Below are 26,660 nucleotides of genomic sequence, written 5' to 3' on the forward strand. Positions count from 1 at the left end.
CCTTGGGACTCCTTATCCCACAGAACGTAGTGATAATGAAGAAAATGATCCTGTTCTAAATGCAGATTTAATAAAAGAATGTCTGGAACTGGCCAGAAAATTAGGTAATCATTTTGTCAAACATGACCCTAATGAGGAACGCGCTGGGAAGTTTCAACACGAACTGAAGTTGTTGACAGCTCTTACAGAGAATTATATAACGGCCTAACCAAAACACGAACACAACGATTAATAACTGAATTCGTTCGTAAAACCGGTGAAACATCAGCACCAGAGGAGACTCGTGCTGATTTTGCTGAAGAGATCACAGAAAGAATTTCATTAATAGAGGAAGAAGACGATGTCCACAACATTTCTAGTGATGGCAGTGATATTCCAGTCGTACGCAAACGTATGCGCCGTTTATTATCAGAAAGTGAAAATGAATAAAATCTTGTTATGTGTAAAACAGATTTTTTTTGTTCATGAAGAATTTTTTTTCATTTCATATGCATACAAATTTATTTTAGTACATTTTAATTACATATTATTACATGTGTATTTTGTTGAAATAAAATAATAAGCTTAAAACGAATATTTTATGTGTTTTTTTTTTAATTATTTTTACTGATTTTTTTAGATCCGGAACCAATCTTCTTTTCTTACATAAATACAATGTCTTTTTTTACACGAATTTTTTTTACACGTATTTTTCAGGAACGTATCTATCGTGTAAAAACAGAATTAGGTGTACTCAAGGTGTGGCCCTGACCATTGCCTTATACAAAGGGATAATCACCTCCTTATCTCTGCTAGCAAAATTCCTATATATCATTGACAAAACTCCATGACCTGCTCTGGCAGCCTGTTATGGAGTTTTGTCAATGATATATAGAAATTTTGCTAGCAGTTAACATATTTGTTACCTGCTAACCGATTGGTAACATATTTGTTACCAATCGGTTTTACTTCAATCTGAAATATTTAGTGTGAACAATGTAACGGTTTATGTGACATCATTTCCATTACCAATCGGTTTTACTTCATTCCAAAAAATTAGGTGCTGCCAAAGATGTTTTCACATTTAAAAAAAAAAAAAAAAAGCCCCAAAAAATTTGAGTCTTTAGAAAGTGATGAATCAGAGGCTAAGTTTTTTAATACTAGTGTCATTTGGTTTGAGAAATCCAAAGAATATCATGGCTTCCACAATTTAAAACTGATTGGGGAAGTTACTGTTGACAAATAAGACACCGAAATTTTACAAGCATATGGAAGGTCATAATTGACGACCAGAATGTTGAACCCAGCAAGTGTTTAACTTAGGTGAGACTGGTCTATTTTGGAAATGCATGACAAGCCAAGCATTTGTTGCCACAGAAGAAAAATTTACCCCGTCGTTTCAAAGTGGCCAAAGATCAATGCACTCTTTGCAGGGATTTACTGCTGCTAGTGAAAGCATTATTGATAACATGACCATTATTGGCCTCGTGATCCTCCGTCGATATGGGGCATAATTGTCAGTCTATTGTTTTGTTACTTTGTTTTATTTTAGTAGTTCGTTTAGTCCCTGTTTTTGGTGATATTTCACGTCTCTCGGAACTGGTGCCTTACAAGGGGGGGGGGGTGCTGCTAAATTTCTATATATGGATATATTATTATTAATTTGATTTAACTGAATTTCTAAATTATTTGGAGGCTTTCGACTACAGTTTCTGTCTTGTCTTGTTACTTTTACTTCCCCTTCCCTGTTGATTTGATTTTATATGTTAAATTTTTGTTCTACAGTTTTGTCATTCTATTGCATATGTTTTAATTTGATTTTAATTTATCATTTATAATTGGTTATATGTTATGTGGAGGATGTGTATTTTTGATGCCTCTAATGATAGCTTTATATTTATTTTCTTATTTATTTTCTTAATGTCATTATTCAAACATGTAAATCAGGTGGTAGTAGTGGGTTTGACGTGTTAAAGCTGCACCTATACCGGCCATCTATATTTTTATTTTCCTTTTTCTGTCTATATAAGCTGTTTAAGTTTACATTATGTCAGTGGTGTGGCTCTGCTCTGGAGTACTGGTCTGTTCTATAGTTTATTTCTCACCGCACTGCATAAGGACCACCGCTCTGCAAGTCCTCTGCATTTGTGGTTTGATCTGAGGATGGAGGGGTGGTTTGGTCCTTCAATCAGTTCGTCTTTGCGACGATTTGTCTAGCGATTGAAATGCAGCAATCCCATGACCATTATTGGCCTCGTAGTCCTCCGTCGATATGGGGCATAATGGTCAATCTATTGTTTTGTTACTTTGTTTTATTTTACTAGTTTGTTTAGTCCCTTTTTGGGAGTTATTTCACATCTCTCGGAACTGGTACATTACAATGGGGGTGCCACTAACTTTCTATATAATTGGCCTTATATTTTAAATTGTGATATGGATTTTATTATTAATTGGATTTAACTGAATTTCTAAATTATTTGGAGGCTTTCGACTACAGTTTCTGTCTTGTCTTGTTACTTCCCCTTCCCTGTTGATTCAATTTTTATGTTAAATTTTCGCTGTACAGTTTTGCCATACCACTGGCATATGTTTTAATTTGATTTTAATTTATTTTCGGTCACACACACACACACACACACACACACACACACACACACACACACACACACACACACACACACACACACACACACACACAGAGTGGCAGACAAAAAAACTGCATCATCTTTTAAAAAGTAACATTTGTAGAGAAACTTATAAAATATTGTGTGATTACAGTCATTTTGTTTGTCGCAAAGAAAGGTATTGCATCAAATAACGCTTCTATTGCATCAGACACTAATCACAAGGTATTGCATCAGCCGTTTCTATAAATATGCTGTTGGAAGAATATACACGCTCATTAGTATCCTGTTTTGCAGAGGTATAAGCATATGTTCAGTTGACACCAAGAAAAAAAAGTGTAGCTGTTGCTCTGTCCCAGAAAGGGCTTTCTATGTGTGCTATCACTGATAAAATAAGCTGCCACCAGTCAACAGTATTTTGGGTGCTGAAATTAAAGTGTGAAACTAGTGATTTGAAGAGAAGACCTGGATCAGGCCGCAAGAGAGTGACTACACCTTCCCAAGATCAATATTTGAAATGGCTATGCCTTTTCAAATATTGATCTTGGGAAGCATGGCGATCTTGGTAATCACCATGCTAGTGCTCCTGACTTTGAGATGCCCTCTGGTGTTGAAACAAGTGCACGAACTATCCAAAGACAACTTTCGGAATTTGGTCTGCATGCCTATCGGCCCAAGAAGAGGCCTTTGTTGACAACCAACAAATGAGGAAGAAGCGACTTACTTGGGCTAAAACGCATGTTTCATGGACAAAAGAGCAATGGGACACCATAATCTTTTCTGATGAATCGAAATTCAACCTCCATGGCTCGGATGGGAAATGATATATCAGAAGACGAAAATCGGAGGCATACTATCCTGACTGCATGACACCTGCTGGTCAGATGGTCTGGGCTGCATAACAAGCAAAGGGGCGGGACGAATTAAGTTTATTAATGGAATGGTGAATGCAAAAACCTGCACTGTTATCTTGGAGGAGTGCCTGAAACCCGTTATTAGGGATCATCACACAGACATCCATCCAAAACTAAATTTTTCAACAGAACTTAGCACCTTGCCATACAGAAAAATTGGTAAGTTTTATGCTATTTAGATTTAATGATGAATTTGTCTTCTTGTCTCACAAGGCTTAAAACATACTTATACCAATGTTTTCCCTCATTTTTCTCCCTTAAGTGCACTTATATCTCAGAAATGCTGGCATTACAATTTGAACCCTGTTGAATATTGCTGGTACGTAATGTCATCTAAAATTGCTCAGAAGAACCCAACAAGTAAGGTTCAGCTGCAGGAGAGCATTGTAAGGGTGTGGTACCATGAAATTGGGCAACTGTATATCCAGAAGTTGATTTATAATTCTATGCTAGATTGTTGCAAGGATGTAATTGCAGCTCGAGGAGGAACGACAAAATATTGAGAACTTATTTTGCTGATTTACAGTACATAATACTATTATGTGAACTTGTCATTTCAGTTTGTACATGTAAATGCAATAAAATGTATGTTTGGTTGTCTTGATTGCCATTTGCATGATTTCTCATATTTCCATTAATTACAAATTTTACCCTTTGGAAAGATATTTATGGCAGTTAAGTATATCAGGTGGAGTCTTTTTATTGGATTTCATTCACAGAAATATATAACCTATCTAACAAATGCATTTTGAACATTTCTGCAACCCACAATGCAGCACAAAACACATTATTTGCAAAATTTGCTAGTGATGCAGTTTTTTATGTCTCCCACTGTATATATATATTTTCTTGTTTATATTCCAGCACAGCCACCAGCTCAGTGGAGTTTAAAATAAATTATCAATACAAACATTAATTGTACTTAGCAGTCATGGGCTTGAACTCTGGCCCACTCAAAGAGCATGTGCTACTAAACTCCCTCTCCTGATCACTCAGCTAAGTCATATATCCTTGATGTCTTGATTACTTTTGTAATATATGCAAGATGCATATATTACAGAAGACTAGCATGCATCTTCAGCTTTTCCAAACTACTTGGATTAGTATTAGCAGCATTCTGTTCTTTTTCCACTTGCTTCCATCATAGATTTAGATGTATTAGATGTATTTTACTTTTGTGTTAAAAATTAGAAAAAGAGTTGCCTGTTTTAAAGTTGCCTGTTTTGTTAATTTATATAATCAAAGTAATAAGACTATTTAAAATAATGAAAAATAATTAAAAACAATGACTTAAAAATTTATTAAGTTTCAAAAGCCTAAAATGGAGATCTGTTTATTTAAATTCTGATATGTTCTGCAATATTAAAGCTTTTACAGAAACAACATCAGTACAAGACAGTATGCAGATATTAGAAGCCAGAGCCAAAGTCCTTGCTTCAGAACACCAAAAGGAGCAAATTAAGATGCAAGGAAGAAAGGATATTCTATTTGTTAGGTAAGAATATTAGTAATTACTTACGAGAGAGATGAGATTGCCATCCTTATTCTTTTTTACCATCACCAACTCTGTCATCATTATTTCTTTCAGACAAAAGAATGAGTATTTTGCATCTACATTAACACGAGGAGTTATTCAGGGAGGAGAATGCCAGAAGTTTATCAAACTATAACAGGGTGCTTAATGATTTTGTAATAAACGAGGGCAAAGTGCAGGAAAAATTGTTGAAGTTAAACATAAGAAAAGCACCCGGGGTGGATGGGAACTATCCAGGAATACGAAAGGAGGCATAATTATCAAAGCCTCCTTGGTCTCAGGGGAAGTCACAACAGACAGTAGATATGCAAATGTATCCCCAATTCACAAAGGGGGATCTAAGAGTGACATGTGCAATTACAGACCAGTTAGTTTAACTTGTGTTCCTGGGGAAAATAATGGAGTCACTGGTTAACGATGCATTGCAAGATCATTTAGACAAGACTGCATTAATAATTCAGACACAGCATGGGTTTGCTAAGGGAAAGTCTTGTCTGACAAATTTGATTGGATACTATGATGTGGTTACGGAGGAACTGGATGCAAAAACAAATATAAAAGGAAAATTTGAAAACATTGCTTTCTCCTTGTCGGCCAGTGTGCACATGTTGTGAGCTGTGCCTTAAATTTTAAAAATTTCCTGTGTTCATCAGTGCCTTATTATTTTAAATAAATTGTGCAACCATGTATTCTAAGCGTAGTGGTGAATCTATGCCTGTGCATTTAAAAAAAAAAAAAAATGTCTGTGTGTCGAGCACGCATAGCAGAAGTTAACTGAAATTTCTTTAGGTGAATATTTATCACTTGACTGAGGAATCCATATTGATTGTATGAATTCCAGGCGTTAAATCGGCACAAATGGGAGCCTTGGAGATATGAGATGTGAGGCTCTGAAGTTGCGGATGGGCTTTATCTGGCTTCTTTGTTGCACTCCATTGCAAACTGTAATTTCTTCTGCTGTCGAAATAGCTTAGATCTCTGCTTTGTTTAATGGAGGTCGTTTCAGTGGTCGCATTGCATGTATGCATGTCCTATACACCGTACAATGCTCACTATTATTCTTTGACATGTTGAATTATAAATCCTTTTCCGTCGAAATTTTTTATTCAACTGGTGGAGAAGGATGAAAGAATTACCATGACGCAATCAGTAGAGGTACTGATTGGGTCATGTGTCGCTCGTGCCTGGTATGGAGTGGTACAATGGTGGGGTGGGGATGAATCATTTCATGTTGCATTTTCTTAGCATTTTTGTCAATCCACGGATGCACTGCACAGGTATGTGCTCCATGTGCTTTACAACGCTCACTACAGTGGACCTCCGCTTTACGATTGGTTCACCATACAATCAAATCACTTTATGATGAACACTCAATAACAAAATATTGTTCACTATATGACATGTAGTAAGTGGGGGTCATTGTGATCACGTTTATAAGATTTGAATTTTAATTCGATTAATGGTAATTCGAATCAGTGAAAATAGGAGGAATATTATCATCCACATTATCCACGGGGCTATAAAAGTAAATATATAAAGAAGCACAGATTTACACTGTATTATGTCACCAATTAACAAAATTAAATGATACCCAAAAAAGTGGAAGAATATTTTCCACAGGTTAACAAAAAACTCATATTTGGTGAGTATGGACTTGGCACACCCAGGGTCCTGAGCTGGATATCATCATAATTTTTCTCTCTCTTGGTGATTCCTTGTACTTCTGACACTTCTTTTTGGCTGGTGCAGCATAAGCCTCAAGCTTCCTGACTAATAATAATAAATAAATAATAAAAAGAAAGGAAGGCAACTGCATCAGGTATTCCCAGATGGTCACCCTCTCAATTACTAACCAGGCCTAACTTGCTTACCTTCGGTGATCATATGAGAACCGGGACATTTTTCATCATAGTATGATAGTTGGCTCTTCAGAAAGCTTGTAATGCATTTACTTATAGCTGCAGTGGCATTTTTTTTGTTACTCCATGAATGTAAGTTACTCCCATCTGAAAACTGCATGGAGCACGCTTAAAGAAGTTTCACTTCAAAAGCCACAAATCTCTAATGATTGAAGTGAAAATGGACATTATTCATTATACGGAATCTGGTGAGTGGTGTAGAGGTGTGCAAGACTTAACACAAGAACTTAGCACCTTCTACTGTTACGACTGTTATGATAATGCTGAGAAGATCAAGCAGTCACATACAGGAATTGTTAATGTAAGCATTTCTAGAACACCTTATTCAAGGAGCAAGATAATGACTAATAACTTCTCCATCTTTGCAGTTATCTTGCTCCTTGAATAAGAAGCAAGATAATGGTGAAGTTATTAATCCTGTGGATAGACGATATGAGCCAAAATAACATTCCTGTAACACAGGCTGTGGTTATGGACAAGGCAAGGAGCTTGTCCAATGAAATCAATGACGAATTGGTAGGGACTGAATCATTTTCGGCTAGCAGGGGCTAGTTTTTCCGGATCAAAAACTGGATAGAATTCACAATGTAAAAATTACTGGTGAGGCTGCTAGCGCCAACTGCTGAGGAATATTCTACCGTATTCCCAAAGTAATGGATGAAGGCTGCTATTCCTCAGATGGTCTTTAATGTTCATGTAACGGGGCTGTACTGGAAGAAGATGCCTGGTAGGATGTACCTAGCCTGTGAAGAGGAGTCTGCCCCTGGTTTTAAGGCTGAAGAAGATTGGCTTACATTACTTCTGGGTGGTAATGCATCAGGTACTTTTAAGTTAAAGCTGATGTTGATGCACCATTCAGAGAATCCACATACTAAGAAGAAAGCGTGGGTGACTCAGACCCTTTTTAGTGAATGGTACACTTTATACTTTTGTGCAGCAAACAAATTGTCCAAAAATGTTTTAGTTCTTGACAATGCTCCAGGACATCCAGCCAACCTTGAAGATATCTCTAACATGTTCTGAATGTGAACGTCATTTATTTGTCACCCAACACCACCTCACTGTTGCAGCCAACGAATCAGGGTGTTATTGTGACCTGCAAGGCATACTATTGACATACGACCTTCAAAGGCATTGTCGAGGCAGTGCAGGCATCTAACTCAGTGATGACAGTGAGGGACTACTGGAGATCCTACAACATCCTAAGGCCATAAGTAACATTGCTGCAGCCTGGAAAGAAGTGACACAATCATGCATGAATGGCATTTGGAGGAAATTTTAGCCTAATGCAGAATCTTACTTTCTTCAGTTTGAGCCAGTGTCAGCAATGGGTGAAGATGTCACTCGGATGGCCGAGGATCTTGGTCTTGACAAGGATGATGATGTCAGTGAGTTGCTGCAAAGCCATGGTGAGCCTCTTTCAAAGGAGGAATTAGAAGAGCTGGCTACACAACTGGCTAAACAGGATTCTGAGGAGGAAAACCAGGAGATTGTGCCAATTAGGACCCTCACCACAAAGACACTTCAATTAGCTTTGGCACAAATACAAACTGGCTGTGAAACTATGTGATAATGAAACTCTATGTGACTGGGAATGCAGCTCTTCCAGCCAAAGAGCTGTTACTAAGATATTGAAGTCCTACTACAATATGTTAGAAGGGAGAAAGACTCATTAGATGTCATTGCTGCAGTTCTTTTCTGAGGCCTAAGAACGTGCAAAACCAGTTTGACCCTCCATCATGCCCATCCCATTAATGCTGCTCCATTATGCCACTGTCAAAGAACATCAATGGTGGTGGTGGTGGGGGGGGGAGTGGCATTACTACATATTCCAAAGATGGCTCAACAGGAACGAAATACTAAGTTAAATTTTTATTTTATTACTTATATTTTATCTATAAATATTATTTATATCTCATAATTAGGGCTTGCATAAAACTGAGAAATTTCAAAACCGAGTTTAACCGAAGTTTACTCTTACAACCGGTTTTAAAACCGATTTTCTCAGACTTATGAAAAATAATTAAAAGCTTATAACACAGGTATTTATTTTATCTTGGTAGATTGTACAAATCGTAATCAAATCTTTTAAACCAAACCTATCACCTCTTATAGTAAAAAAAATAAAAAAATTAAAATGCTCCAAAAAAAGTAACCGGCTTGAGATTATACGAAATTACAAATTGTATTCAAATCCTTTGAATAAAAACTATCTTCTCGTATAGTAAACAAAAAAATAATAAGCCCTATAATAATAATAATAAATAAATAAATAAAAATAATGTGAAAAAAAAAAAAAACAGCTTGGGGAAATTACTTTACTATTTATTGCTCAGCTTTTTTCTGAAAATGATCCTTTAAAAAACACAGTATATTAAGCATTTTTCCTGATAGACTTGACCTTATTTTTGTGTTAAAGAGACCAGTGATCGAAAACACTCTCAGATTGGACACTTGTTGGCTTAATGGTCAGCAGTGCTCTATAAACTTTCTCCATCTTTTCACTTCTACTGCTAGTTGCCTCCAAAAGTTTAAATTCTTTGCTGATTTCCAATTCACTCAGATATTTTGAAGGCTCTTCAGTTAATCTCTTTATTACACTATCATACTCTCGCATCAGTGTATCTCCAACATCGGAACTAGACGAGTCTTTGTTTTCTTCTAAAAGAACAATTCGTTTATTTTCAGTTTCTTCATTCAATGCTGACTCCTTCGGAATGTTTTGCAAATAATCTCTGATAAATCTCTTCAGCGTGCTTTTTCAAAACTTGCTTACTTGGAAAATCAAAAGTTCTTGAACCTGAATCTTCTTTCCTAAACTTTTTGGGGATGTGTAGATAGCTCAGCAAAGCCACAGTTTGGCAATTTCATCTTGCTTTGTAACGCTGCAAAAGGCTTTGGGGAAACTTTAAAGCAAATGGGTTTTCTGCTGTATCAAGCTTAGCAAGCAAAAATTCTATTGAAGACTGCTTTAAGTAAGTCTGTATCTTCTGACGTTACAGCCTTCAGAATCATTTCAACTGGTCGCAAAGTTTCACATTGCAATTCAAGTGTTTTCCAGTCATTGTCAGACAGAGCTTCAGTTGACAGTACAGCACATAGAGCATTTGGAATGCAATTTTTTAATTTCAAAAATTTCTCAATCATATAGAATGTGCTATCCCATCTAGTCTTGCAATCTAATATAAGTTTATATTCTTTCCCATTAAATTTTGCCTTAATAAAATTTTGTAATATGTCATTTTTGGTAGGCGATTTTCGAAAAAGCTTGCAAATTTTTCTGACTTTGTTAATAGTTTGTGCAATATTGGCCATTGGATTGAAGAAATAAATGAGCTCATCGGAAAGTCGGTTTGATAAAGCATGACTTTCTGTCTTTCTTCAACTTCTTCATCATCACTACTATCTTCATTATTTTCATTAGTAAATTAATAAGAGGAGTTTACCTCAATATAGTACGTAGAACACTTCCGTATGATACGCTCCAGAAATTAAAACGGAAAAAACGAAAACATCAACAACTTACCGGTACATTAAAGTAAAATATAAATAATTAAATAATCAATTTAACACAATTCAAAATCAATTTAAAACAATTAAAATTCAAATTAACACAATTAAAAGAATCTAACGAAAATATTCAAAACGATTTTCCTTCCTGAAGCTGACAATGCTTTTCGCCCGACTCATGATCACAGGAATGAAAATTACCGAATCAGACTAAACCTGCAACTTAAATAGTGATTATATGTCTTCGCGCATGCGCGTAAAGGTCCACGCATCGGAGATCAAATATGGCCGCCGAACATTAACAGAATTCTAGTATAATTTAATTTCAACGGTTTCTGCAATTAATAGTCGCGTATAATTACGTTGAACGTTAAGTATTTTGGCCTCGTTAAATAAAAAAGTATGTTTTCCGTTAATGGCATGAAAGGCTAATTCTGACGCTGCTGAACGAGAAGCACGAATTGAGGCTTTGTGTTGATTTACACGAATATTAAGAGAAAACCGCATCGAACCTTGGTAAGACGAGTCGCAATCACCGCAAGAAATGTTGTATACCAGATCATTAATTTGTGTTGCGAACGCGGAAAGAACCGAGCGATTGTTCAGTATAGTGTGTAACTTCCCTATAGGCCTAGCTATAATTTTAAATTCGGTATCTTTAAAGAATCTGTTAAGCTGTTTGTGCCACTGTTCAACATATGGGACAGAAATAAAGTATTTTTTGATATTATTATTGTTGATTGGTGCAGTATTTTGTATCCTATCCTTAGCTTGTACCCTAATTCGATTTATTGTGTTAATGGAATAACCCCTGTTTAAGAATCTGCTAGTTAATATTTGTATTTCTGAGTCCAAAGCAGAATCCGTCGTTGAATATTTATAGGCATTTAGAAATTGATTAAAGATAATCGATTTCTAATTGATTAAAGATAATCGACCTACAAAAGATCAATTCACTTCCTGTCTCTCCAGTAGTATACAATCGATACACACAATTATGGGAGATTTTTAATGGCTTGGTACAAAATTACATTAAATCTACACTAAGGTACTCGGACCAAAGTTACCATATTTCTTTCCTAAAATATTGCCTTCAAAACAGCATCGTTCCGAAGTTTGCCAGGGTGAATTTAAATCAAAAAATTTCAGGCATAAAACAACTAACACTGGCGACATCGCGTAATATTGTTAAGCTTGCCTTAAAATCTCGATATTCGAATAAACAAAAATACCTTTCCCAGGTTAGGAAGCTTCGCGATAAATTAAAAAATTATCTACATCCGAACGCTTGGTCTGTTTTGAAGACCTCCATAGATTTGCGACGGGAAGCATAGGCCTCAGTAATAAAAAAACAGACACGTTAATAAGTTGCAAACATTATAGAATAGTTCAAGACACGTTCATGCAAATTCTAACACATTGTCGCGGCCTTGCGACCAAGTTCACACGAGTTGGGTGACATCCCCCCCCCCCCCAGACACATAACGTACTACCACAGAATATGTCGGCTAGTTCAAGAACACCCCCTCACCCAGTATCCAACGAACCGACATATCAACAGGTTACAAATCTTTCCTCGTGTACACTATCGCAGGACCAGATTTCACTTTTATCCAAAGGATTAAATTATAATTTACCACCTCGAAAACTGCCAAAAAAACAATGTGTAATTGATATTGAATTTGGACTTCGTAATGTTCCACAAAAAGATGTATTTATTCAACAAGTTAACCAAGTAGTGAATAACATAAAAGAAACGCGACTTCCTAAATTGAATACACATGACAGTTCAGCTTTACGAGAACTTCGGGAAAATAAGGACATTATTATACAGAGGGCAGATAAAGGAGATACAGTGGTAATACTAGATAAACATGATTATATTAATAAGTTAGATTCAGTTGTGTCTGATACCTCCACTTATCGTGAAGTAGACCCGGCACTGTTTACCAATTTGGTAAATCAATACAATAAAACGTTAACCACATATCATAAAAACGACTACATTACTATGGTTCAGTTGGAGGAATTGAAGTCCAGAACATACAATATTCCTGCACTTTTCAGTCAGGTAAAATTACACAAGACTGGATTTCCTATTCGACCTATTGTTTCCTACAGGAACTCAGCATTTTCAGCCTTAGCCATAACATTATAAAACGTTTTAGACAGGTTATACAATTTGCGATTAAGAACTACGATACATTATTTAATAATCTTAAAGACTGTAGACTCGGCGACAATGACAATTTATTCTCACTAGATGTTACCTCATTATATACGAATGTAAACGTTGAATACACATTAGATATTATTTGGGATATGTTAAATAAAAACTTGACACCGATTAATTATACGAAGCTGCCTATTAAGGAAATTTTTCACTTAATTAAACTGTTAGTTGAGGCTAACTACATCACCTTTCGAGACAAGGTGTACAAACAAATTTTTGGATTACCAATGGGTTTGAGCCTGAGTGGCTTAATGTCAGAGATCTATCTCTCAACGATTGAGCAGATACATTTGACACCTTTTCATCCCCGTATCACATACTATGGGAGGTACTTAGACGATGTTCTAGTATTACCGATAGTAGTACTATCCAAGACATTTTACATTCATTTAATAATATTCATTCTAAACTCAAATTTACATTGGAAAGGGAAGATACGGATACAAAGTCATTAAACTTTCTAAATTTCACGCTTACCCGGGACTCGAACAAAATACAATTTAGCATCTATCGAAAACCCACAAACACCGGTATGCTTCTACATTATAATAGCTATCACCCATTCACCTACAAAAGATCGATTATCTTTAATCAATTTCTTAATGCCTATAAATATTCAACGAGGATTCTGCTTTGGACTCAGAAATACAAATATTAACTAGCAGATTCTTAAACAGGGGTTATTCCATTACCACAATAAACCGAATTAGGGTACAATCTAAGGATAAGATACAAAATACTACACCAATCAACAATAGTAATATCAAAAAATACTTTATTTCTGTCCCATATGTTGAACAGTGGCACAAACAGCTTAACAGATTCTTTAAAGATACCGAATTTAAAATTATAGCTAGACCTATACGGAAGTTACACACTATACTGAAAAATCGCTCGGTTCTTTCCGCGTGCGCAACACAAATTAATGATCTGGTATACATTTCTTGCGGTGATTGCGACTCGTCTTACCAAGGTTCGACGTGGTTTTCTCTTAATATTCGTGTAAATCAACACGAAGCCTCAGTTCGTGCTTCTCGTTCAGCAGCGTCAGAATTAGCCTTTCATGCCATTAATGAAAAACATACTTTTTTATTTAACGAGGCCAAAATACTTAACGTTCAACATAATTATACGCGACTATTAATTGCAGAAACCGTTGAAATTAAATTACACGAGAATTCTGTTAATGTTCGGCGGCCATATTTGATCTCCGATGAGTGGACCTTTATGCGCATGCGCGAAGACATATAAGTTGCAGGTTTAGCCTGATTCGGTAATTTTCATTCCTGTGATCACGAGTCGGTCTAAAAGCATTGTCAGCTTCAGGAAGGAAAATCGTTTTGAATATTTTCGTTAGATTCTTTTAATTGAGTTAATTTGAATTTTAATTGAGTTAATTTGAATTTTAATTGTTTTAAATTGATTTTGAATTGTGTTAAATTGATTATTTAATTATTTATATTTTACTTTAATGTACCGGTAAGTTGTCATTTTTTTGTTTTTTCCGTTTTAATTTCTGGAGGGTATCATACGGAAGTGTTCTACGTACTATATTGAGGTAAACTCCTCTTATTAATTTACTAATATTATTATCAACGTAGAACATATTGAGTATTACAGCTCTGATTCATACTATCTTCATTATTTTCATTTTCTTCATTGTCTTTGGGAGACTCAGAGACTGTGGCACCATAATTGATTGCTTTTTCATAAAGTACATCTATAACTGACAGATGTATATAATGGGCTATACATTGTTAATGATTAGGTGTAATTTGCTTGCCAAACTTAATCATCATTGCTGCTCCATTGGTGGTGCAGGCAACAATATCCTCATGCAAGTTCAAACCAAATTCCTTTAAGTGTCCCTTCACAATTTGCTCAGTTCTTCTGCTATCAAGTGAACCATTAAGCTCAATAAGACCTAACGACCAATGATTGTCTTTTGAATGCACATTTATATTCATATACCTTTTATTTTGCATAGACGTATATTCGTCTAGAGTCAATTAATACTGTGCACCCAAAACCAATGAATTTTTGAAATGCTGAATGAGTTCTTCTTTCTTAGTTTTATAATAATTCTGAACCATATTTTTAATTCCATTCACTGAGGCTGGTAGTAATTTTTCTTATTTCTCTGAAGGTGAAGGCTTGATTGTATAAACTCACTCTTGGCAATTGAAATAAAAGAAAATCCATCTAAAGCAGCTAATTTTGAAATCTCTTCTTCCATAGATTTTTTAACGATAAAGTTTTCTAATGTTCTTACCATTTTTACAGGAGGTTCACTGTTATCTTGTTTAATGTCAATCTGATGCATTTTCTTTAAATGCAACATCAAAGATGATGTAGATCCTCCAGACCACTTCATTATCTTCTGACATTTCGAACACTGTGCTTCATCTTTGCTTTTTCGAGCAAAATAATTCCATACATTTGATTTCATCTTAGACATATTAAGAGTAATAAATATTAATTAGTAGGAATTTATATCGCCGACAATTTTCAATAAAAATATTGAAAATAACAAAGGCACAATACTATGTGTCACTCCCGCAAGCACTGAATGAAAAGTCTAAACGAGGCAAGTTTCAAAATTTTCACAAAAGAAATTTTTTATTTATTTACTTGCAATCCCCCCCCCCCCCCAATTAAATCTATTGTATTTTCAAAATTACATAAAAGCTAAATTTGGTGAAGCTGCTTTCTGGAGAACATTTGATCGCAAATTTAATAGGAATAAAGAAGCAAAAAAATTTTACGTTTGAAATTTGATGCAATATTCAACAAATCTGTTCTAGTGGGTAACCATCAATAAGGCGCGTTCCATAACTTGCCTGGCAAACAAGATAAATGGAATGGAGAAATGTTGAGCATTTTCTGTTACGCTATCGCTCCGAGTCACTCAGTCATAAATGAGTACACCTGCATCGTGCCATGATACAGGTGGGAAGATAACAGGTACCCCCTCCTAGATTTGGGCCACTTGCCCGTGAGATTCGTAGCTAAATATAAAATAAAATAAAAAACATGTTTAAAACATAAAGCAGTTGAACGATCCAGACAAACGAACAAACAAAAGAAAATGTGCGTAACAAAAAACTATATTCGAGGGCTAACTAAGAAAATATTCGAATCCGGTTTCAGAGGCTCGGTTTCGGTTTTAATGAGGGTAGCCTGTGCAAACATACATTTTTGCCGCTCCTGGAACAGAGAAGGTTTTTCTGATTTATTTTCTGTTTTATTAGCTTAAATTGGCATGTTAACTTATTTTCTGGAGTAGTTTTATATTCTTATTTACGATACTTAGATTAAAGTAATTTAGATAGAGATTTTATAGGTACTACTTAGTATCGGAAAGGGTATCAAATCCACGTGTTTACCATTCGTAAATAGCCGCCATTGTAACGCGATACAAAATATGTCGAACTAGATAGCATAAGCTTAATATAGTATAGTACATAATATTGTAAATTAATCAGATAATTAATCTTGTTGAACTTCATTGTCAATTAAATTGTACTTTTCACTATACATATAACGACTTGGGTTACGTAACATAAATAATTAGTAAAAAATAAATAATTAATACTTAACTTGATACGGAAGTTATATAAAGGGACATTGTAGATAACACTCGATACTGAAACATAAATATAGCGTTATAACTGTGTTGAGATATAAGCTTAGAGTTTTTAATTTTGTACTGAAATTGAAATTTTATTGAAATTAAATCGAAATCATGACTCTGACCAGAGCAGCAAAGCAAAAGGCTCAAGCTAATGGTAGTGCTGTGGCTCAGGGGAGAACTGAGGGGGGAAGTTGCCCTTTGAATCACAGCCTATTAAAATGCACTACTTGCTTGATGTTTGTGGACAGTCAGGTACGGGACATGACACTGCCATGGGGGATGTCTTTGTGTGTGTGTGTGCGCGATGCAAGGAAATCAGCATTGTTATGGGCCTATATGAGAGCTTGAAGGACAGGGTGGATGCCCTCAAAGCATTAAAAGTGAGGGGGCCCATCAAGCTCTCAGCTGCCCACACCAATGCCAGAACTTGCACTTGGTCATCACGCCACACATCAGCAGCCCCCAAGGCAGAATGCACTGGTCCCAAAGGAACTAGTAGTTGTTGGTGACTCTATTATCAGGGAAACATGCTTTGTAAAAAGGATAGGTGGAACAGGACCAGGGTATGTCTGCCAGGGGCAAAGGTTGATGATGTTGTAGAGCAGATATCATCTTTTAAGGGCACAAAAGGTGATATAGTTGTACACGTTGGCACTAATGATATTAAGAGTAGGAGACCGGCGGAATTACTTAACAAGTACAGGTCACTGTTGAAAAAAAACTGTGAATTAGGGTTGAATTTTAAAGTGTCTGCAATTCTGCCCAGACACGATAGGAGGGAGTATATGATGAGAGCCCTGTCGATCAATTCGCCCCTGGAAGGATTGTGCAAGGCTCAAGGGGTAGAATTTTTTTCAGCCGGCTGGTCTGTACTTGTTAACAGGAGAGACTGCTTCTACAGGGATGGGATACACTTAAATAGAAAGGGTGCAAGAATGTTTGCTGATGCTATCGAGGCAGTGTTAGGTGGGTTGGAAAACTGCTAGATTGGGGGGGATACAAGGACTAATAGATTAACAGTAGCCACTGGCAGAGGTGATAGTGATTCTTGCACTGCTTCTATTGGAATGAGCCGCAGCCTGGAAAATAAGATGCAGGATATTTCAGAGACTGCTGGGAATCATTGGGGTACAAATAAACACATAGGTTGTGTTAGGGTAGCTAAGAAAAAGAACAGGTGCATGTATACTTGCGTGTACACCAATGCTAGGAGTTTAGTAAATAAATTTGATGAATTTGAGGTATTGCTCAAAACATCAAAGGCATTGTGGGGATTTCAGAGACGTGGTGTCACACAGATATAAGGAATGCAGAACTGGAATTTGGGGAGTACAATGTCTACAGAAAGGATAGACAGGATAGGAAGGGAGGAGGGGTTATGCTATTAGTTAAGAAATACATAAAATCCAAGGAAGTGAAGCCAGTTGACACTGCTAGACAGTGCAGTGTCGAGTCAGTTTGGTGTGACATAAGCATTGGGAGATCAAATTTGAGAGTAGGAGTGTGCTATAGGCCTAATGACTCTGATGAGTATAATAAGAAACTGTACGGGGAAATAGTGGGCCAGTAAATCAGAGAGTCTTATAATGGGGGATTTTAATTTCCCAGATATTGACTGGAATTTGGGGGCTGGTCACTCACACACTAGCAAGGCTTTTGTGGATTTATTGGATGATTGTTTTCTACATCAGCATGTTTGGGAGGCAACTGGTGGTAGTAATACTCTTGATTTGATTATCAGTAGTGATTCTTCATGCATTAAGAATCTGCAGGTAAATGAACCACTAGGTGTATGTAGTACTTTACATTTGTCAATGTTAAACTTCATTTGCCACCTCTCAGCCCATCTGCTCAACCTTTCCAGATCCTGTTGCAGTAGCATAGTGTCAGTAGTGTCCTTGACAACCCTGCCAACCTTCGTATCGTCTGCAAACTTAGTGGTTTATTCGTTCGAAATACCTGTCCAGCTGAGCCTTAAACTTATTTAGGCTATCAACTTCCACGACAAGGGATGGAAGTCTGGTCCACCAACCAGCCACCCGCTGGCTAAAGGCAAATTTCCGCACGTCTATCCTACATCTGTCTTTCCTCAATTTGAATTTATGCCCTCTCAGTTGATTATTCTGAGCAAGAGGAAGAATCCCATCAGCATTGAGCATGCTCAAACCATTCAAGGCTTTATACACCTCTATCAGATCACCTCGCTGGTGCCTAGTCTCCAGACACTGTAATTTGCAAAACTTAAGCCTTTCTTCGTAAGAGCACCCCTTTGTCCATTCACTAATCTTGTTGCCCTTCTCTGTACTCATTCCAGCAGCTCTACATCCTTCTTGAAATGAGGCCTCCAGGCCTGTATACAGTACTCTAGGTGTGGCCTGACCATTGCCTTATACAAGGGAATAATCACCTCCTTATCCCTGCTGAAAAATTCCTATATATCATCGACAATACACCATGAGCTACTCTTGCAGCCCGTCTGCCCTGCTCAGAGAACTTCATATCTGCCTGCACAACCACCCCAGGTCCCTTTCATTCTTTACCACTGTCAGTGTAGTACCACAGAGTTGATACATTGCTCTGGGGTTGCTATTTCCCATATGTAGTACTTTACATTTTAAACTTCATTTGCCATGATGTAGAGTTGCTTGAGCAAGTCCTGCAAATTGCAGCATCTGGAGACTAGGCACCTGCAAGGTGATCTGATTGAGGTGTATACGGCCTTGGATGGGTTAAACAGGCTCAATTCTGATGGGATTCTTCCTCTTGCTCAGATTACAAACCTGTGGGTGCATAAATTCAAATCGAGGAAAGACAGTTGTAGAATAGATGTGCAGAAATTTGTCTTTAGCCAACAGGTGGGTAGTTGTGGAACAAACTTCTATCTGTAGTTGTGGAAGTTGATAGCTTAAATAAATTCAAGGAAGAACTGGACAGATGTTTAGAGGGAATGGATGTGTGAAAATTTTTTTTTTTTTTTTTTTGGCTAATGCTACATAAGCTTGCTTTCTTTCATTACCTGCCTCTGCTACCATGACAGTAGTCATTACAAATCCGGTTAACAGTTAATTTTTTTTTTTTTTTAATTTAAACATTAAAAACTTATGGCTCTAAAAATTTATTAATGTTTCAAGTGAGTGGTAAGATATTAAAGAAACACATTTAAATAACTTCAGGATAAAAAAAAATATACGATACTTATTCTTTACTGAGTTTACAGTACTATCAGGAGGGTCATAAAATGAGTAAATTCAAAGACCCATTAGGACTGCTGGTGCTGCCCTGAAATAGGGGATGATGAGTTTCATTGTGATATGTATGGCTTATTTCGAAAGTAAGGGGTTTATGGAAATGGTAGTGGTGGGACCGTTTTTCTTGAGAAGCAGCCCAAGTGTGACAAAAGTTTTTGCAGATTTAGAAGTTATGAATGCTATTATAGAATTTGTGTGGTTTGACTTAGTTGGAAGCAGAAGATTGTTAACATTATGATGAGAGCTTCTACATGGAAATAGTGTGCAAGTGTGAATGCCTTGTTATGAATGATTTCAGTTTGTCCCTAATTGACTGGAGTAAGTTGGAGGGAATTCACTATGGGGAACAAAATTTTTAAATCAACTGGATCATTGTTATTTGTATGAGCTTTTTATGAAAAGTCTTAGAGGCAAGAACATCCAGAATAGATCTGATCATCATCCATTATTCAGATGATATCATAGGAACCATTAGCAGGGAGTGAATGATGAGGAGAGAGAGAGAGAGACAGTAGTTGTTAAAGGCAAAGGAATGCATTTTCATTTCAGGAAAGTAGTTTATGACAGATTAAGAGCAGTGCATGACCTCTATCAACTGTGGGGATAGTACACAGATTAAAATACATATATACCATTAAGAAAAAATAGCACGAGGAAGATGGATGGATGATATACTAGAGCAAAATAGATGACATGGAATAATTACAGAGTTACAAAAAAGTACTGAAGCTTATAGCAGCTATAAGTTTATCTATAATAGTGCAATAGAAAAGGTTAGGTTGGCAAAGGAAGAGTATAAGGAATCATTGGCTAAAAGAGCAAAGAATAGGGACAAGGAGTTTAGCACATATATAAAGAAGAGAAGTGTAGAATGAATCAGATTGACCCTTGTATGCAATGGGTGTGGGAAAGGTTTAGATAACCACATGATGTTCTGAATGAATTGAGCAGTACTTTGCATCAATATTTACATACAAAAGACAAATTTACAGACTTCCTGGTGAGATGAAACTGGCTGAGTGAAGCTGGAAAGCTGAAATTAGCAATGTTGAAATTTCAGAAGAGATGTAAAAAAAAAAAAAGGCTAAAGGTGAGTTAGGTTACTTCATTTGATCACATAAAAATAAATAAGTTTTCTGTTTATACCCCTAGATCAGTGGTTTTCAACCGGGGCACCACATAATTTGGTTTTAAGTTACTTAAACTTATTATTTTTTAATTTATATGTTTATTTCATTATAAAAAGGTGTACAGTATCTTTTTAATTTTTTGGTGATCTATAATTGATGCTGGCTTAGTACCTCCATATAAAGAATAAAATTATATACTGTGTATATATATATATATATAATTTGTATTATGAAATGTAATTTTTATAATTATATTATTGTTTACATATAATATATATATATACAGAGAGAGAGAAAGAATCGGATCTAACAGGCAGAAAATTGAGTATGGGTGCCACAAAATAAAATAAATTACTTAGGGGTGCCGTTATTATAAAAAGGTTGAAAACCACTGCCCTAGATAATCGTAAGTATGTAGTTATGTGCTCTTGACCATTTGGCAGTGCAGACCTCATGACCAGTAATTTTGAGGGAGGTAGCAAGAGAGAAGAGTACATAAAACAATTAAGGTTAATTACAAGGGCATCACTGGACTTGGAAGAGATTCCATGGGAGTGGAGAAGTGCCAATATCTCCAATACAAGGCATTTCTAAGACTGAAGTGAGAACTACTGACTGATCAGTCTGATTTCAGTGGTAAAGAAAATCAGAGGCAATAATCAAGAGTGACCTACAGGATCATTTAGCTATAAATTTCCTTCAGAATATCATAACAGTTTTGTAAAGAGAAAATCATGTTTAACCAACCTTGTTGGATATTTCAACAAAATTACTCATGAGCTGAATGTAGGAGATAATTTCAGTATTGTTTACTTGGATTTTAACCAGATCATTTGAATCAGTCCTGCACAAGAGGTTACTCTATATAGATCTGGTGTTGTCAGAAGGACTGACCTAATCCATCATAATGGCAGAAGAATATCATTAGGAGCCAATTGCTCTCACCAGTTTATTGCTTATAGTGAAAGCACGCTTCATTGACTTATCTTCTAGTAATGCACCAAGTTTTAAATTGAGATCTGTACCCTCCTTACTTCAGGAACAAAGAAAGGAACCATCAGTTGAGCCGCGATTATCAACTAGATCAGACTTTCATTAAATTTCGCCATATGTATAAGGAATGAATTTGTGACTCACATAGGAATTGCCTACCCTCTTTCTACTTAATCACAATATCCTTAGATGAAGTTTCAATGTGGGTCTTGTAACAATCATTGTTAAATTTACAATAAACCCAAAAAATGTAACGTACAAGAATTAGCTTTACAATTAAAAAAAAATAAAAAAAAAATAAGCAAAACCAGATATTAGTTTACTGAATTCTTTATCCTTTAATAAAGCAGGAGAGAGAGCTGCCAACTATATAACAATTTTAGTTGCATTCATTATTTTCTGTGAGATAAAACTGCATTTTTCTGATTTTTTTTTTTTTTTTTTTATCATATGACATTGAGCAATACACGAAGGAACCAGTTTTTTTCTGCTTCCTTCGTTATCGTGGCTGTGAGGTCCAACCGGAGAGTACGGTTGGACCTCGCCATCATAATATCCAAGCCTGAAGCAGGATTCGAACCCGTGACCTTTGGGTTTCCAGGCAGGCACTTTACCTGCCCGGTCCCGGTTGGCATTTTTTTGATATAGACTCCAGTTGGCATTGTTAGTTCTCCACCATGTAATTATTCTTTTTTCAGTTCATGAAGGTGTATTACAAGGGGTTTCTGAAAAGTAAGGTAACACATTTTTTTTCTTAATAATGATGAAAGGGAATGAGATGAAAAGCAGTGGACAGATAGACCCTTTAATAACGTTCAAAAAGACTGCCAGTGTTGCGGTACTGTTACCTCACAGCAGATTCCAATTGCAAAATAGTGGCTACTGTGCAAGTGTGGTCCAAAACAGGTGTTTGTGAAGTTATTCGCTTTTTGCTAGCAAAAGGATCTTCGCCAAGTGACATTCATCCTGAACTGGTTGCTGTGTATGGCAAAAAGGTGATGACAAAGAAGCAGGTGTGCTTTTGGTGCAATGAATTTAAAGCAGGCCATGTTGACATTGAAGATTGACATCGGGCAAGCCAGAAGACAACATTTTTCACATAAGGCTATCCTTCTTGAAAACAGGTGAGTGAAATTGCACAAATAGTGAACTTGAGTAAGTCAACTGTTCACAATGTCCTTGGCTTTCAAAAGGTGTGCTGCTACTGGGTGCCCCGACAATTGTCAGTGGAGGACAAAGCAAAATGCATGGATGTGTCTGGAGAACCTGTTGCGATACAGCAACAGAGAGGATTTTCTCACTTGCATAGTCACAGCAGACGAAATGTGGGTTCATCGCTTTATCCCGGAGAGCAAACAAGTCTCCATGACCTGGATGTATCCAGGTCATAGGTGTATTCAAAACTGTTCCCAGTGTCCGAAAAGTCATGGCTACAGTGTTCTGTTGGTGGATTTCTTGCCGAAGGGAGGAACAATTAGAGCACAAAGTTGGAAAAACTGAAAGTCAATATTCAGTGCAAATGACCAGGACTCCTGACAATCAGCGTGATATTGTTGCACGACAACGCAACTCCACACACTGCCCACACCACTTATGAGTGGTTGAGCTGTAGTCGTTGGGAAACTCTGTCACATCCTCCCTACAGCCTAGACTTAGCACCTTCAGACTTTCATTTGTTCGGCCCTCTGAAAAAACACCTTTCAGAAAATCATTTCACCACAGATGAGGAAGTTCATGAGGCGATGCGATGTGGGTGTTACTGCGTGTGGGCACAGTCTTCTTCAGTACTGGTATTGATAAACTGATCCATTGTTGGGACAAGTGCATCAATTAAACTGGAGACTTTATGGAGAAGTAGTGCATGTTCACTTATTTTTTGGTGTGTAATTTCAACTCCATATTATTAAACATCATCGAGAGAAAAAATGTGTTACCTTACTTTTTTTGGAAACCCCTTGTAGTTGAAAATTGTTCCAGTCACTGGATATTGATTGCTATTCAACTATTGGGACAGGTATTCATTACCTTGTGTTTTTGCAGTTTGCTGGAAACATGACAGACAAAACAAGTGAACAAGGACTCAACCTCAAATTTTTAACATAACTAAAGAAAACACTAATTGAACGTAATGAGTTGTACGTCAACTTTTGGACAGGCATTTAGAGGGGTGAAATGGGAGGGTTTTTTTTTTTTTTTTGCTGATGCTGCATAAGCTTGCTTTCTTGCATTGTTTGACTCTACTAATGCTAACTTCATGGGGAAGATACTATGTCAAGAGCTTACGTGTTTGAATGACATAAAAGATTTTTAGAAGGAAAAGAAAAAGTGGAAGATGGTGAATGGCAGACCATCCAGTATCTATCAAAAGTGATGAACATATCAACTGAATAAAGACATTGTGTAGAAGTAATAGTTGTTTAAGCATTAGAATGGTTGCATCAGAACTCAGTATGGGCAAAGGAACAGTTAGATGAATTTTAACTGAAAATTTAAGCACAAGTAAGGTGTGTTCCAAGATGGTGCCAAAAAAAAGTTGGAATAAAGACTCCAAGTTTGTTAAGAAGAGCCAAACTTTCTGATTACTGTAATTACTTGCAATGAAAGTTGACCAGACTAAAAAAGGAAGAATGTCAAAACCATGCTTCTTGTTTTCTTTCATAAAAAAGGAATTATTATCGCTGAATTCGTCCCACCAAATCAGACTGACAATGAAACATACTACATAGCAGTTCTAACAAAGTGGATGAAAGAATTCAAAGGAAGAGACCTGAATTGTGGAAGGATGGTTGGATGAAGACAGTGTGCTCTCTCTCTTTGTGAGTTTCTGTCCAAAAAAACGAATCTGTGTGTGTAAACATTCACCTTACTTGTCAGACCTTGTGACTTTTTTTCTCTTCCCTAAACTGAAAGTGTACTTAAGGTAACCCCTTTTCAATCCATTGAAGACATTCAGAAAAAAAAAAAAAAAAACGATCGGAGGCTTAAAAGGAACTTATAGAAGATGAGTTCCAGAAATGTTTTTGTGCTTGAGAGAAACATATGGAACAGTGTGTGCAAGCCCAATGCTTGCACACACTGTTCCATTATTTTGAAGGGGACTTGTAAGATACAAAATATTTCATTATATTTATTTTATTGCAACAGGTATAGCTATTATTTAATAGCCACACCTTTTTATTAGTTGATTTTGCTTTTCTAGTTGTAGTGAGTTCCACAGCAGATAATGCCCATTAAGAATACAGAAAAGTGGAGGAAGTTGCTGAATAAGATAAAGTTCTGAGAAAGCATATGTGTGATTTTCTAGAAGATATACTGACAATCATTAATGTAATGGGAAACATTACATGAGTTGAAAGAAGCTTAGAGGGAATTCTGCAGTTAATTAGTATTAATACTTTTCAACGTGCTGCATTGGATGCTCTATCTTTTCTATATATGGTATAAAGTTTTATCTTCTTCCACTGGAGTGTTTCCGAATATGGTGAAAGAGGCCTATGCGCTCTGGATTCATGTTATTGAAAGAAAAATTATAATTCCTCAGAGCGGTTTTTAATTGCATAATACGCATACAAGTACGGTTAATATATAAATATAAAGAGCTTTCGGCTGAGTGGACAGCCTTCTTCAGTTAGAAAATATAATAAATTTTTCTTTCAATAATGGAGTGTTTCCATTTACAATGGGTTTCCTTAGCGTATAAGTTATTTTTTGGTAGGATTTTTTCTCGGCCATAAAGTGTGGTTCGAGGTGTCTTGGTCAGTTAAATCTCGGGCTGTCAAGCACTCCATTCATCCATGTCTTCCTCTTTTCCTTCCTGGAGGTATCCATTCCAGGATAGCCTTTGGATATCTGGTTTCTTACATCTGTTTTACCTGTCCATACCATATTAAATGCCTTTCTTTTATAATATCAATAATATTCTTTTTCACTTCCATTTTCTCTCTTATGTCTTCATTCTGTTTTTCTGTCTCTTCTAGAAGTTCTTGCTGAGCTTCTTCAAAAATCCATTTCTGTGGAGAACTATTTGTTTTCTCTTTGCCTCCTATTTTTCACCTATTTAATGTCCAGGTTTCCACTTCATACAATAAAAGACTGTACAATCGTTTGAAATATAAGTTTCTGTTTTATTGAGAATATTTCTGCAATTGATCTCTGCTTGGGATGATCCATCACTTTGTAAGATTGATCCCCAATATTTGAATTTATCCACTTTTTTGATTTTAAAACCTTCAGTATTTAGAATGTGTCCTGATCCTGAAGACAACATTTCAGTCTTGCTAAAATTGATTTTTAGACCCCATCGTTTATATTCCTCAAACAATTGACAACATGCATAGTCTGCATTTTCTAAGCTTTGTACTATCACCACCTGATCATCTGCAATAAGCAAATTGTGAATATCGGCAATCCCATTTTATTGCATTTTTTTTTAACCAGGATCTTAAGCAGATGTCGATATAAAATTTGAAAAGTGTCGGTGACATGCAACAGCCATGTAATAAGCCTTTTAAAATGTGGAATTCAGGTGACAAAGTTGATCCCACTTTAATTCTGCATCTATTATTCCTGTAAATTGCCTTAATGATGTTAATCAATTATCCACCAAGCTCTTTCAGTGCTTCCCATAAGAGTTTTCTTGGAACACTGTCATATGCCTTTTCAAGGGCAATGAAAATCACAAAGATTTCTTTTCCTTACGATTGACATTTTTCAAGGATCTGTTGTGGTCTACACATGACTTTGACTTCCCAGCTGAAAAACCACTTTGTTCTTCTGACACCTCGATTCGGGCTTCTAAATGGTTCCTGATCAATTTTCCAAGAATCTTTAACAGCGAGTTCAGGACACATTCCTTTGTAATTTGAAAAGCTTTTCTGATCACCCTTCTTATAAATTGATGTAATATATCCTGTTGTCGTTTCTTTCGGTATTTCTTCTCCAG

At 36.3% G+C, this 26,660-nt stretch overlaps 1 protein-coding gene across 2 annotated transcripts in view; it reads left to right on the forward strand.

The window, feature by feature from the left end:
* The window catches only part of fand (Pre-mRNA-splicing factor SYF1 fand), a 385,689-nt gene that overhangs the window by 356,565 nt on the left and 2,464 nt on the right, over nt 1-26,660 (forward strand). For both annotated transcript variants that reach the window (XM_090368673.1, XM_090368674.1), the window contains one exon: nt 4,886-5,012. In XM_090368673.1, the coding sequence (XP_090224799.1) occupies nt 4,886-5,012 (127 nt within the window). The remainder of the gene's footprint in view (nt 1-4,885; nt 5,013-26,660) is intronic.

This window comes from Mastigoproctus giganteus, chromosome 2 (genome assembly GCF_048544385.1).
Source record: "Mastigoproctus giganteus isolate SK-2022 chromosome 2, ASM4854438v1, whole genome shotgun sequence".
Lineage (NCBI taxonomy): Eukaryota > Metazoa > Arthropoda > Arachnida > Uropygi > Thelyphonidae > Mastigoproctus > Mastigoproctus giganteus.